The sequence below is a fragment of the Haemaphysalis longicornis genome, unplaced genomic scaffold (genome assembly GCF_048455015.1).
Source record: "Haemaphysalis longicornis isolate Haplotype H1 unplaced genomic scaffold, Haemaphysalis longicornis Haplotype H1 scaffold_1, whole genome shotgun sequence".
NCBI lineage: Eukaryota > Metazoa > Arthropoda > Arachnida > Ixodida > Ixodidae > Haemaphysalis > Haemaphysalis longicornis.
In genome coordinates this window covers 418,366,912-418,379,006 of record NW_027526203.1, presented here as the reverse complement: position 1 = coordinate 418,379,006, position 12,095 = coordinate 418,366,912, and the positions used below count along the sequence as shown (strand labels likewise).

Below are 12,095 nucleotides of genomic sequence, written 5' to 3'. Positions count from 1 at the left end.
TTCATGTAGCGAATGTTTGGGATTTCTTCATGGTAAACCAAGGTGGCGGCTGACTTAGCCTAAGGTGTTCTGCTAAGCGTTCCGAGTTTGGCCGCTTGGGCTGTATGATGTAGGTGCAACGTAAGAAGGCCTATCTCCACATGGTCTGGTGCTCATATATGAAAAGCCCAGATAGTGCTAAATAATGTCTAAGTGTTTTTTTAGCAATTACTGTTTGATCTTTATTTGATTTTTGAAATTGGCCGAAAATTTAGTTTTGGTTTCTGAATTGGCAAGACTATCCTTACCTTCAATGTGAGCAATTTCAGCTTAACTGCAGGTAATATTTTGTTATGGTCTTATTGCAAATGGCCAGCTCTTCTAACACCGAGCTTTGTAAAATTTTTTGGTGGGGTGAAATTGTCATTTGGCAGAGCAGCTTCATGTTACAACGTGGTTGGCCAATACTTGGAATTTCAGCATCATTTATTAGTGTAAAGGTTTTCCTTGCCCTAGCATGACTCTAACCTTGTAATATATTGAGTGTTAACACCGGCCTTGTTTTCATATAATTTTTCTCCAAAAACGCTTCTATTTTGATTATTTTTATTGTACATTACCTTGCTCTAGTGGCATGTTTTGGTATATTTTTTTTCGCTTTCCCGAGAATGACCATCCTTTTGTTTAGGCTTGACCATAGTGTTCAACATTCTTTGTGTAGTTGCTTTTACACGGCAAGCTCATAGCCGTCTGTGAGATCTCCACAAGGGACGGATATTGCCGCACATTGACTTTTTTGAATGGATGCTTGGGGACTGTGCCGCACTTTTGGATTGTCACAGAGCCAGTTAGGGATGAAGGGCTGGACATATCATGCATGACTATATGATACTGCTTTATTTCGCTGAAGAAAACATGCTTCTCCTACATAGGACTGCGGAAAAATTAACAATCAGATCACAGAGGTGACGCCACACGCACAAGCTTGAGTATGAGTTCCGGATGTTTTCGGGTTAGGGCATTAGTGTAGCATACTGCATACGCTCATTTGTCAAAAGACGACGTGAAGGCACACACGAAGCAGGCAGCCTTGACAGGCGGGCTGTTGACGTCTCTTTTCCCGTAACCAGGTTATGGCAATGTGGATGGGACCCAGACGCAGACGAGCACAGGCAACCCAGCGTCACTTCAGAGCACATCGATCAGAGAATGACATATAATTAAGCGAAAGAACAAAATAAAATAGTTATGCTTTGTAATATATACAAGGGGAAAGGGAGGACTCGCCCACAAGGCTCACATGCGCCAACACTATGAGGCAGAAAGAAATGAGAACGGTGCATTATTCGATGTGAAAATTGCTAAAGCGCATAGCGGGGAACAATGCAAGTATAGCCTGTCTCGTTTTACTCATCTGTTTGTGACATCTGAGTTGTGATAAGCAGAGGTACTTTTATGGAAATGTGCCATAGGGGCATTAGTGAATCATCAAGACATCCTTGCCTGAGGGAGTGAATCTCTGCTGTTGCTCGTGTTGACAAAAACAAGAACAGCCGCCTTGTGCAAATAAAGGAGAAAAGGAAGGGAGAAAACATAGACTAAGGATATTCTGCGTAGTTCGTATGCTTTCCTGTGTGATCACAGGCATCAAAAAGTACAAACAAAACAAAATGTACACTAATCGTACACTTTATGCAATGTACAAATGTATAAACAAAATGTACACAAAGGTCGGACTGTCTGTACAGAAATGTGTGGAGAAGGTTGTCTATGTACAAACACTGGAGAAATCTTTTTGTACATAAGTAGTTGAGAACTTTGTCTAGAGAGTTACGCGCACTATGGACATCATCCGTGCCGAGGCCTGTCCTTGCAGCCGCGCCAAGCCACTGTTACAGCCTTGCCACATATATTTTAATGAACACTGAGGCACCTGAATGGTTGAATGGGCATGTGTTTTTTTTTTCTTTTCATATTGCACGCTACATGAGAAAGAATTTCAGTGCACCGTATACTCAAGAGTAAAGTTAACGGTTCAATAATATTTACAATGGGTATCCTACTTGAACAAGATTATGCGACAAGAAAATTTGGTTAGGTTAGGCTTGTCTTACCAGTTTGGTGACTGCTTTTAAAAACACACTTAACCTTTTTTAATTACATTTCCCACTGCAACAAAAGACCGGAGCCGTTGTAAAGTGGATACATGCTTAATTAAAAAAAACACCCTCGTGGGTGAATAGGTTGGACGACAGGAGGTTCAGCGTGACGCACTACAATTAGTTAAAGGTGGAACAGACCACGCCTTCGCTGTTACAACACAAGTACATTAACATTGGGTTTACCTGTGGCTGCATGTCATTGCAGCCACCTTTTAAACACTTTTGTGGCTCTTCAGTATTGGCTGTGCATGACCAATTCTTCGAATAATCCTGCAGGTGATTCCTTAGGCTTGAAGAACTTCTTTGTGGGGTTAAATTTAACCAGTGGTACCTGAATTTTATACTGACGCAAAAATTGCCTACATTCTTTTCTACGTCTTTCCTTTTTCAACCTTGCAGTAGTGACTGAACATCTCTAACTGCCAGTTTGGCCGCAGATGTAGCGGGTTCGCTTCAACTGCACATTTAATAGTTGTTTGGTCTTCTAGAAGTGTGTTCGGTTGTTCTACGACTCCTGGGGTTCTTGCTTTGTTTAGGTTCCAGCTCCTCGCACATCTCAGGAATAATACATTTGGCTTCATTACTGCGATTCTATGCCGTTGTCATCAATAGGTGTCGACAAGTTTTGTGTTTGCCGAGCATCTTTGGGTGATCTCCCGAAGATGGCATCTCGTTCATTTCACGTGCTTGGGTTTTTGTAGAAACTCCAGAGGGCCCCTGGAAAAGCCTAGGGATTGTACGACAAAGGTTAGGAAGAACGCTAGCTGTAGTTTCACTCACTTTGTGTGTGGGACAAAGATACACAGACAGCCAGATCCAAGGAAATTTCACAATTAACAGTGTTTACCAGCCATCACAGACATAGCTTTAAGAAAAGGGGGAGCACTTCACAGAGCTAAAACCACCTGTTCCTCCTTGGCAGTGGTGTTACGAAAGGGCCGGTGTTTTTACACCGGAGCTGTTAGCCTCTAGTTGATCGGAAAATTTCGTGTCGTAAACAAAAAAACCCAGGCAGGACCCAGCAGTTCTCGCCTGCGTTAGGCTAACCAGCCATACAGCACAAAGCAGTATTCGTTTTAAAAACCACAAAACAAACATTTAAATCACATTATGGAGTACGAGGCGCCTGTGAACAATGGGCCACACTATGTATGTGTTCCTGGTAAAGATTATGTCTGCAGATTAAGTTTGTAGGCTAGACAGGACTAGTGCCAATAGAGCAGTTCTTGCCCAAGACCCCGAGCGCACGCGTCAGGCTAGGCAGGACCCAGCATTTGCCGCCAGAGGAGCCGAGCGCAAGCGACAAGCCCGCCGAAACCACGAGAAACATTCCATCCTTCCCATAAGCATTTGTACTGGTTTACGATACCTTTGCTGGACATCCCCTCACAGGGCGGGACGGCGATCATTTTTTATTGTACCCCTTTGAGTAAATAATACAATATTAGTACAATATTTAATAAAAATTTGCGCGATTTTTTTCGTTGCTTGGTTTAGAAGTCGCCTGTCATATATACTTAATCTGGGCGACGAACATAACCCATTTTTCTCCTCGCGGCTACACACGGTGAGCTTAGCCACTACGCACTCAAGCTCTGCAGAGCAGCATCCTTTTCAACGTTCTTGAAGAAAAAGTGAAGGTATCGTACACGTGTGACTACTTCTATATATACGTGAAAATTATGGTGTGGGTCTTCCAGAAAGTAACAATATAGCCCTGTAGAACGGATTGGCAAAGGAAAAGTGGGGCGCAGAACGCAATGCCGATAACCGGCTGCGAACATGCAAAGGGGATGAAGGACTCTAAAAAAAAAAAAATGTGCATTTTCTGTCGGCATCAGTAATTTACCACAAAAACAATGTTAATGCCCAAAAAGTCTAACTCGCGTTATATTCCGGTTCGCGTTATTTAGATCCAAACGTTTGGACACCAGTAATTCGGTAAATTTTTTAGAACAATGGCCGTTTACGCAAAGTATTCTGATTTAATGTTGATCGGCCTTTTTTTCTTTCTGTCCAGCTGACTGGTCCTTATCGGGGCTCACAGCTTTACCGTTTGCCTTTTTGTTCTGAAAGCATCGTTAAAAGTAAGCTAAACAGTCGTGTTTACTAATACACTTCGCGAGGCGAGAGGCAGCAGCGCGAAGAGACGCAGCTGGTTCCCACACAATCCTGTTTTTGTTTGGCTCGGTGCATTTACATATAGCAAGACGTATTTATATAAACCCAGCTTTTATAATGACGACGGGAACATGTTTGTTTCAAGTCAATCCACCTTGTTTCTGGGCAACAAAACTGAAATTTCTTTGCAATGGTTTCGTGAACATATGGAGTTCGCTCTGTGACTACATATTGCTTTCTGATATGGAGTTTCTCATCGTGTACAGCACGCGCGCAAATGGTGCGGGATTTCTTTCTTTATAAATACCTGTGTGCAACTCGGTTCACTAAACTCAGTTCGGTGCTTGCCAAGAAGTTCGACTTTTGCACCGCGATGCGTTTTTTTTTTTTTTTTTTTTTTTAAGGTCGAGCTGGGCTCGAGCCAGTACTTTCTCTTAAGGTAAGGGTTTTCAAAATTAAGCCCCATACGTGGCGCCCAACTTGCATAGGCCACCGCAGAAGCACGTGGTCCCTTACTGATCGGGCTGCTGACATCACCGGGCGTCTAGCCATGGTAGCCGCCGTAGCCGCCGTGGCCGCCGCCGTGTCCGTAACTGGAGATTCCGTAGGCGGGCACGTGTTTTCCGTTGGCCGAGTGGTAGGGCGCGGCCGCCGGCAGGCTAGTCTTGGTGCCAGGCTCGTTGGTCTTGACCATGGCGCGGAAGCCCCACTTGTCGGCCACGTAGTGCACGTGCCTCTGGCGGCCGTCGATGATGCCCAGGTAGTACGAGCCTACCACGGGGCCGTGGCCAGATCCGCTCTCGTGGCGGCCGTTGATGCTGCCGTGGCCATCCACAATGTCATAGCCGAACGTGTACTCGCCGTAATCCTAGCAAGGGAACAGGATCTCATGAGAATAGGAAATCAAACACTTCGTATGCGCCTATTTCGGCATTTGCAAAACCGTTTGTGGTTCTTGAGAATATCACTTTTGCGAAATGAGAGGAGTTCTGGATCCTCGCAGCAGCTTCAGCCAGGTGCACTCCGGTCATACTGTCGTATTCAACCGATGCTGCATTAGGCAAATCGCACAGGCCTACAGGCTTTTAACACTGGAGCTGTTGTTACTAACCGTAAGTTCGGTGTTGCAGGAAAAAAATCCCAAGAAAATTCTGAGCGCTCGTGAGCGCGTGCCTCGCGGCGACCGCCGAGTCCCCAGCTCGCGTAGTGGCTTTAGCAAAAAGAAAAAAATTCCCCCGCATTTCCCCGAGGGGGAGAATGTGAAAGTGCGAATGCACGGTTGTCGGCCCGCTTGCGGCGCTTGCGCTCGGCCCCCGCAGCCCACCGCCTCGCCGCCTTCTCTTCCATCTCTTCCATCGGGTTTGTAGTATCACGTGTACACCACGCAGTTATCAAGCCGCTATAACGCCGCTGAGTCTCCAACGCACGCCGCTGACGACGTAGTTTGAATGCGTTAAAGATATAAGGCGCGTTACTGACAATATCAGCGTCGCGTCCGTAGCTTATTCGGTAGAGCGTCGGGCTGCGGCCCGCAAAGTCCTCGGATCGAAACCTGGCGCCGGATGCTGTTTCTTCTTTAAAGAGCACTGCGGACGCCGCCGACGCCGGCGGTGGATGGTTTGGGGTCGCTTATAAAGAGCATTCGCTCTTAAAAAAGAACCCAATCGTTTGCCGTAATCGTGGCAACACTTCTCGGAACGAGGAAGACATGTCATAGCGTACGCCCCTCGTTCATTCGTCCTCGTGTCGTCGTGCGCATGCGCACGGTACCGTAGAAGAGCCCTCGCTCGCGGCAGCGTCTAAAAGACACCTTGTTGAGAGAGGTCACCGCGGCCGCCGCATTCTCTAGAAGCCATTATGGATACTTGGAGTAGCAACAGCTTGATGTGGGCCAGTTGGTACAACATAATCAAAGGTTTTAAGGCGCAAAAAAAAAAAAAAAACGCGAACGCTAGAAGAAAACAAACAAGACAAACAAGACAAGACAAATTGGAGACATGGCTGCGAGTGTGCCAATCCTTCTCGAGACTACTTGCTGATCCCGCCATTGCTTCCTCGGGTCGATGATGAAGACCTGCTGGAAGTCTACAATGCTGAGGATTATTTTGCATCGCCTCGAAGAAGACGACGACCTCTCCGATGCATATGACGGCGATTACCAGCACCATAACTATGCAAATAAACAATGATACTGAAACTTAACCATGTGTCGGGCAATGCTCACCTACAACAGCTTCGCCATTCAAGTCTTGCGCGCGAGTGCAAGCTTTCCTGAGTTTTTTTGTTGGCTGCATCTGTTGATTCCATATGTTCACCCGTACATTTGACAAAAGCGACGGGTTCTTCACCACAACGCACCTGAGTTAGCAATCATTGGGATTTAAAGGGTGAAGGAATTCGATGACGAGGTGAAGTATGATTGAACGTGTGGTGTAATTAACTGTCACGAGAAGATGCGTAGACTCGCTCCAGCTATCTCTTGGAACGGGTCTGACTTAGGCGGGAGTTGAAGGCCCGCTGACACGGGCGTGACCTCGGAAAGACTGAAACTCTCGGCTGTGCTTAGTAAGTGCACGACAACCAGCCATTCACAGACAAAAAAGAAAAGAAGAAGCAAATCGGGGATGACCTCGCAGGAGGTTAAAAATTTGAGCGCTGGGCTAAATTATCATTCACAGCAATTAATTAATCGATCGGTTGATTGATTGATTGATTGATTGATTGATTGATTGATTGATTGATTGATTGATTGATTGATTGATTGATTGAAATTATTGAGTGGTTAAAGCTTCTCGCGTGAAATCATGTTTGTCCGATTATTCAGTATCTGGCCAACCCTCCCTTGCGGCAATTCCCATCTCTCGGTATATGCAACTGTGTGTATAGTCCAGAGCAAGGGGTCACACGGTCACACATGGGCGTTGGCAGGGTGGCGCAAAAGGGGCACTTGCCCCCTTCCCCCCCCCTCCCTCCCCCCTCCTCCAAGACACACCACTAATACCTGTGCTACCTGGCCGTTTCAAAGACGTTGAACCAATTGTCTATCGAGTGTCCCATTGCAAATGCACAGGGCGCACTTGCAGGCGAGCGTTCAATTGTCAATTGAAAGTCGCCGTGTAGCACAGGCATTAAACTGCCTATCCCCTGAAGACGGAATTCTATTGACGCTCATGCGATCATATCATCATAGTGGCAGGAATACCGCAATCCCAGCACTGACAGCTGACACGGTAAAAAATTTGGGCGGCCACACGGGGAGGCTGCGCAATTCAGCGTGAGCTGAAGTTATTATTCATTGAAATTACTGCTAAATTGAAACTGACTGACTGAATGATTCATCAAAATTTGGTTGACCGATATTATTTTATTTTATTGTCCGTTTTATAAACCTTGGCCCATTCCCCCCTCTGATAATGCGGCACTGCGGAGAGATTTTTCTGCCATAAACATCAACTACGCCCCGAACGCAGCAATCCCTGCACTGACAGCTGTCGATTCATAACTTGCACCCTTCTGAATGATATGAATACGCAAGCTAGCTGTAAGCGTGACACGGTGTCTTGGCACGAAAGGAATTGGGTCCGAGACAGAGCAGGATGAGCCTCGGGGTCGCGATTACGCTGCCAACATAATTGAGGGCATCACGAGAAGCGGGATGGCTCAGACGCTGGCCACACATTTCTCATAAGCAGCCTAATTGTAGTCTACCCATTTGAAGAGCCACACAGTCCAGATCCTTGCCTCAAGTTCACTATCGAGCACAATATACCTGGTCGTCCGTCCCCGCACGCACTCACGTGTACACATCCGCACACACATGAACACACTCACAGGCATGAAGACATTCACACGCACGCACCCGTACACGACCGCTACTGTTTTATAATCGTGGCCTAATGTGTTATAAGGCGGCTGTAAAGATTCCTGGTGAGCACTCGGTGTTATACCTCTCACGATCTTTGATGCCTCCAGTCGCCGATCGTTCGCGTTGAAAATAAAGCTGCACTTACGTTTTGCTTCCTGTACGTGTTGCTGTGACCACCGTGATGTCCGTGATAACCGGCATGGGCTACGGCCGCAAGGGCGAGGAACAGGGCAGCCTAAAAGAAAAATAATAACTTGTGGTAGTACACCCGAAAACGGCTCTCTTGATGCAGCACGAATTAACTGGGAAAGAGCGAGGCATTCGAAAGCGCGAAAATCAAATTATAAAACGGGCGTCATGTGTAGACGTGAACAATTGTAATAAACGTTAACAATAGAAAACAGAGTTCTCCCCCTTAACACGTTTCATTCTGGCAAGCCAATAAACTCAACTACCTGGGTCGAACATTAGGTAACACTAGTGCGGACAGCTGGGCAAGGTGGAAATCGTTAATCTTCGAAATGCGGCGCAAAAACGCAGCAAACAAGAGGGAAGGAGCAGTCGTCGCGGACTTCCCCCTGCTGTGCCGTGTTATTTCGCGCTGTATTTCCAAGACGAACATTATATAACAACACGGGAATTCTGCCACTGCGGAGGAGGCTTCAATATCCGCCCGCAGAGCCGTATTTCTGACGACAGCAAACACGAAAACGCCATTAACGAGGCGTTTAATTTGCGCTAATGAAGCTGAGGGGGCCTGATTATTCGGAATACTCCGCTGCATCATGCACACTCCCTGCCGTTCTCAATCAGCTGGCTATCTCAATTTGAGTGCGTTACTGCTACGTTTGTGGCATCGGATTTCTCACAGTTTTACCCTGCCGCTACTCCGCTTTCACGCAATCCTGGCCCGGGCTCTCTGTACTGCCAGGTTTGCGAAAACAATGTCGCGTATAACTGATGTGCACAGTCCGCCACTCAGTCAGATACGGGCTTCTTAATTCGATGATCCGCACTCACCGCACACGGCCAGAGACAATATCCGGACTTGGTTTCTTTCATGCACTGCTATAAAATTTCCTGCTGGAGAAATCGGACGACCCGCGACTGCCCGGGACTAGTAAGTTGATCAGGTCTGCGGCACAAGAAATCTTAAACGGCGTAGCCAAATCAAGTTCATTGCGCAGACAGGAAAAGGAATGGAAAAATAAAGAAAAAGCGATATGACGGTAGCTGGGCTCATGCGTGATTAGAATGTTGTAGCCTCGCGGGAACCTAATACCGCGACCACATGGCTACGCCGGCATGACTGCGTACACTCAGCTCAGGACAGAAGACCACTGCGAGCACGGAGTCAAACCAACGCGGCTATGAACACGCTCGCGGCAACCCGGTGTCGGTCAGCTAAAGCGCATCGTTATCACCAGACTTGGGGCTCATTTCACAAGCTGCGTGCCGCAATGTGGAGGTTGCACAGCTCTCCGCGAGCCCAACTCCCCGTGACATTGGCCGGCTGCAGAAAAGGCGTTGGGGCCTCGGAAGGACATGGGCGTACCTGGCTGTGTAGATGGAACCACCTGGGTACGCCGGCTTCCGCATGCAGATGTCACGGCGAGTTAAACGTGGATCAGCTGAGAGCTGCGTAAAGCTGCACGCAGCTTACGAATTGAACTACAGCGTTAGTTTTCTCCCTAGCCTAACGTTATCTGGACGAGTAAAACCAGAGCTCGAAGCATGCAGGGCCGATGATAAGCGGGGGAAAGAGATGCGCTAATGAATGCACCGCGTATTCCAGGCGGCTGGAAGAAAAAGTCTGGGATCTTCAGAACTCCTCGCTGAGTTTTGAGCTAACCGAAACGATGTTGCGTTACACGTTGCGCTTATTAAACACGCTGGGAAGGATCGCTGGGCGATGAAGGAGAGCTGACAGTGAACCGAGTCGGGTCGGCGGCCCGGTTGACTGTGGCCCTCGCGGAATCGAGCGCCCTTGAGCGCCCATCTACTCACGGGCACGATCGTCATCATCATGTCTCTGGCGGTGCGCACTGATCGAGCCGTGTCGTCGTAGCGAGCACTGTGGAGAGGAACGATGCGTGCCGCTCTGGTGGCCCGCTTTATACGGCCATTTCCGGGCGGTGCTGCACCCACCTACTTTCGCCGCGGAGCGGACCAATCCGGCAGCGCAGAAAAAAAGTATCTGGGCTAGCGGAGGTTATTAAAAGGGAGTCCCCTTGTAATCCCCCGGCCTTTGTTGTGCCGCATTAAACTCTTTCTTCAAACGCTTCTCACCATTACGCCTGCTTTCCCGACTCGGTTGTTTTCCTTTCCGCCTCAACTCGAGCGCTCAGCGGCCCCCTCTCTCAGATTGGCCGGAGATGAGGTGCGCATTACCTGTTTTACGCCGCCGCCGAGGAAAAGAAACAAATGACGCCAGGGATACGGACACTGCACTGTTCCACTTCCGACGGTAAACATGCACAACGACACGCATGCTTGGCGATCGTGTTGCGGTGGCCGCCGTTTGGTCGCTCCTGTCAGCAGAAGCTCTGCAGCGGCAGATGCATGGTGCTCTCTCAGCCGAGCGACCGTGCATGCTGACGACCAGCAGGAAGGAAAAGGCTTAGCAACGAACATTTTAGCTTGAATCAAGGCGGAAATTTGGGCGAGTCGGAATACGTTCATCTTGCACAGCGTAAAAGGACGGGACACTAGTAAGTAATAGACACCACGAACGCTTGTGGTGTCTATTACTTACTAGTGTCCCGTCTTTTTACGCCGTGCAAGGTGAACACTTTATCTCATCGTCAAAAAATGGATAAAGTCTGTGAATTGACTTTGAAAAGTTTACACCTTTCCGTGCTCTATTATGCAATATCGGGCCTTGCTTCGTTACTATAGCTTGCTTCGTTACTATATACCCGTTAGCACGAGCCCATAAGCGCGTGTGTCCTTCCTGTATCTCGGCTGGAGAGTTGAAGTCACTGAGCCGCCTGTTACCGCGTGGAGCAATAGGAAACTCTTCTTGACAACAAAATAGCTTCTTGGTTGTCTTGTCAAATATATTCCGAATGTGCTCCCTTTGCTGCCTATGGGAAAAAGCTACCTAGGAGCCTAAAAATACGCGGATGTCCGAAATCTGCCAACACTGTCTTGCTTTTTGCAATATATGCTTGGTGTTGGGGGCTACAGACTCGTTTGTTATCTTTGTTTCCGGATTTCGCGCGTCCATGTGTCGCTTCGTAAAATTTTTCTGCCCTCGCATAAGCGGATCTCCGTTATGAAATAAATCATGACTTATCCTGCTAAAAAAAAAAAAAAAGAAGAACGCCCGAGGGTTTATTTCAAAACAACGGACCTCGATAGCCAATAATAGAGATGAATGAGGGCAAGGTAGCCTAATGACGAGGCCTTACATACGATTCAGCATGAAAAATACTGTCTGTACTGTCATTTTGCATCACGTTTTGCATTTCGAAATGTCACTGAGGCGGATTTGTGAGGTGCGTCCGTTTCAAAAATGTCTCGTTCGCGTCCCTTCCAATCGTGACGTACTTCCGGTTGCTGGGCTCTTGACGTGCACAGAAAACACAATGCCCCCTTCCCCCCTCCCTCCCCGCCAAGCTTGTTTTGAGTTACATCATGTAGTCTAGCTGCCTTAAGTTAATCAGGGCTGGAACTAAAGGAGCACTTTAAAACGGACATGTCACCGATCAGAATTTCGCCTCGATCAATATTTTTAAATAAAAAAAGCACGCCTGGCCTTGTTATTAGCCAGATTTGCTCCGTTGTAGGCAGCGATTGGTCACACAACTGCACTGTGGCGAAGCTGACAAGACAATTTTTTTAGCGCCCATTGTAAGAACGTTTCGTGGGTGTGCTCTGACACATTGCACTTGTGCGAGCTAGGAATATCTGCGTCCAGGAGGTAACATTTAGCGAACAACGGATCGCGACATAAGATTTGATCG

General features: G+C 47.6%; 1 protein-coding gene across 2 annotated transcripts; it reads right to left on the bottom strand.

The window, feature by feature from the left end:
* Window positions 1–879: 879 nt before the first annotated feature.
* On the bottom strand, window positions 880–10,225 carry LOC144172727 (adult-specific rigid cuticular protein 15.7-like). 2 transcript variants are annotated; one of them, XM_077701350.1, is made up of 4 exons: window positions 10,135–10,225; window positions 8,273–8,362; window positions 4,779–5,130; window positions 880–2,868 (listed from the first exon to the last, which is right to left on the bottom strand). In XM_077701350.1, the coding sequence occupies exons 1-3, from the start codon at window positions 10,153–10,155 to the stop codon at window positions 4,807–4,809; spliced, it is 435 nt and encodes a 144-aa protein (XP_077557476.1). In that variant the 5' UTR covers window positions 10,156–10,225; the 3' UTR covers window positions 880–2,868; window positions 4,779–4,806. The 2 variants fall into 2 exon arrangements, with proteins under 2 accessions (XP_077557476.1, XP_077557469.1); XM_077701343.1 differs by lacking the exon at window positions 10,135–10,225 and adding an exon at window positions 9,148–9,486.
* Between the last annotated feature and the right edge of the window lie 1,870 nt (window positions 10,226–12,095).

What these genes read in the sequence shown, in the direction of transcription:
- LOC144172727 (XM_077701343.1), bottom strand. Translation starts at nt 9,189, where the DNA reads ATGAAAGAAACCAAGTCCGGATATTGTCTCTGGCCGTGTGCG. An exon ending in ATTGTCTCTGGCCGTGTGCG is followed by an intron (nt 8,363 to 9,147) that starts GTGAGTGCGGAT and finishes TTTTTCTTTTAG; the next exon opens with GCTGCCCTGTTCCTCGCCCT. An exon ending in ACACGTACAGGAAGCAAAAC is followed by an intron (nt 5,131 to 8,272) that starts GTAAGTGCAGCT and finishes TTCCCTTGCTAG; the next exon opens with GATTACGGCGAGTACACGTT.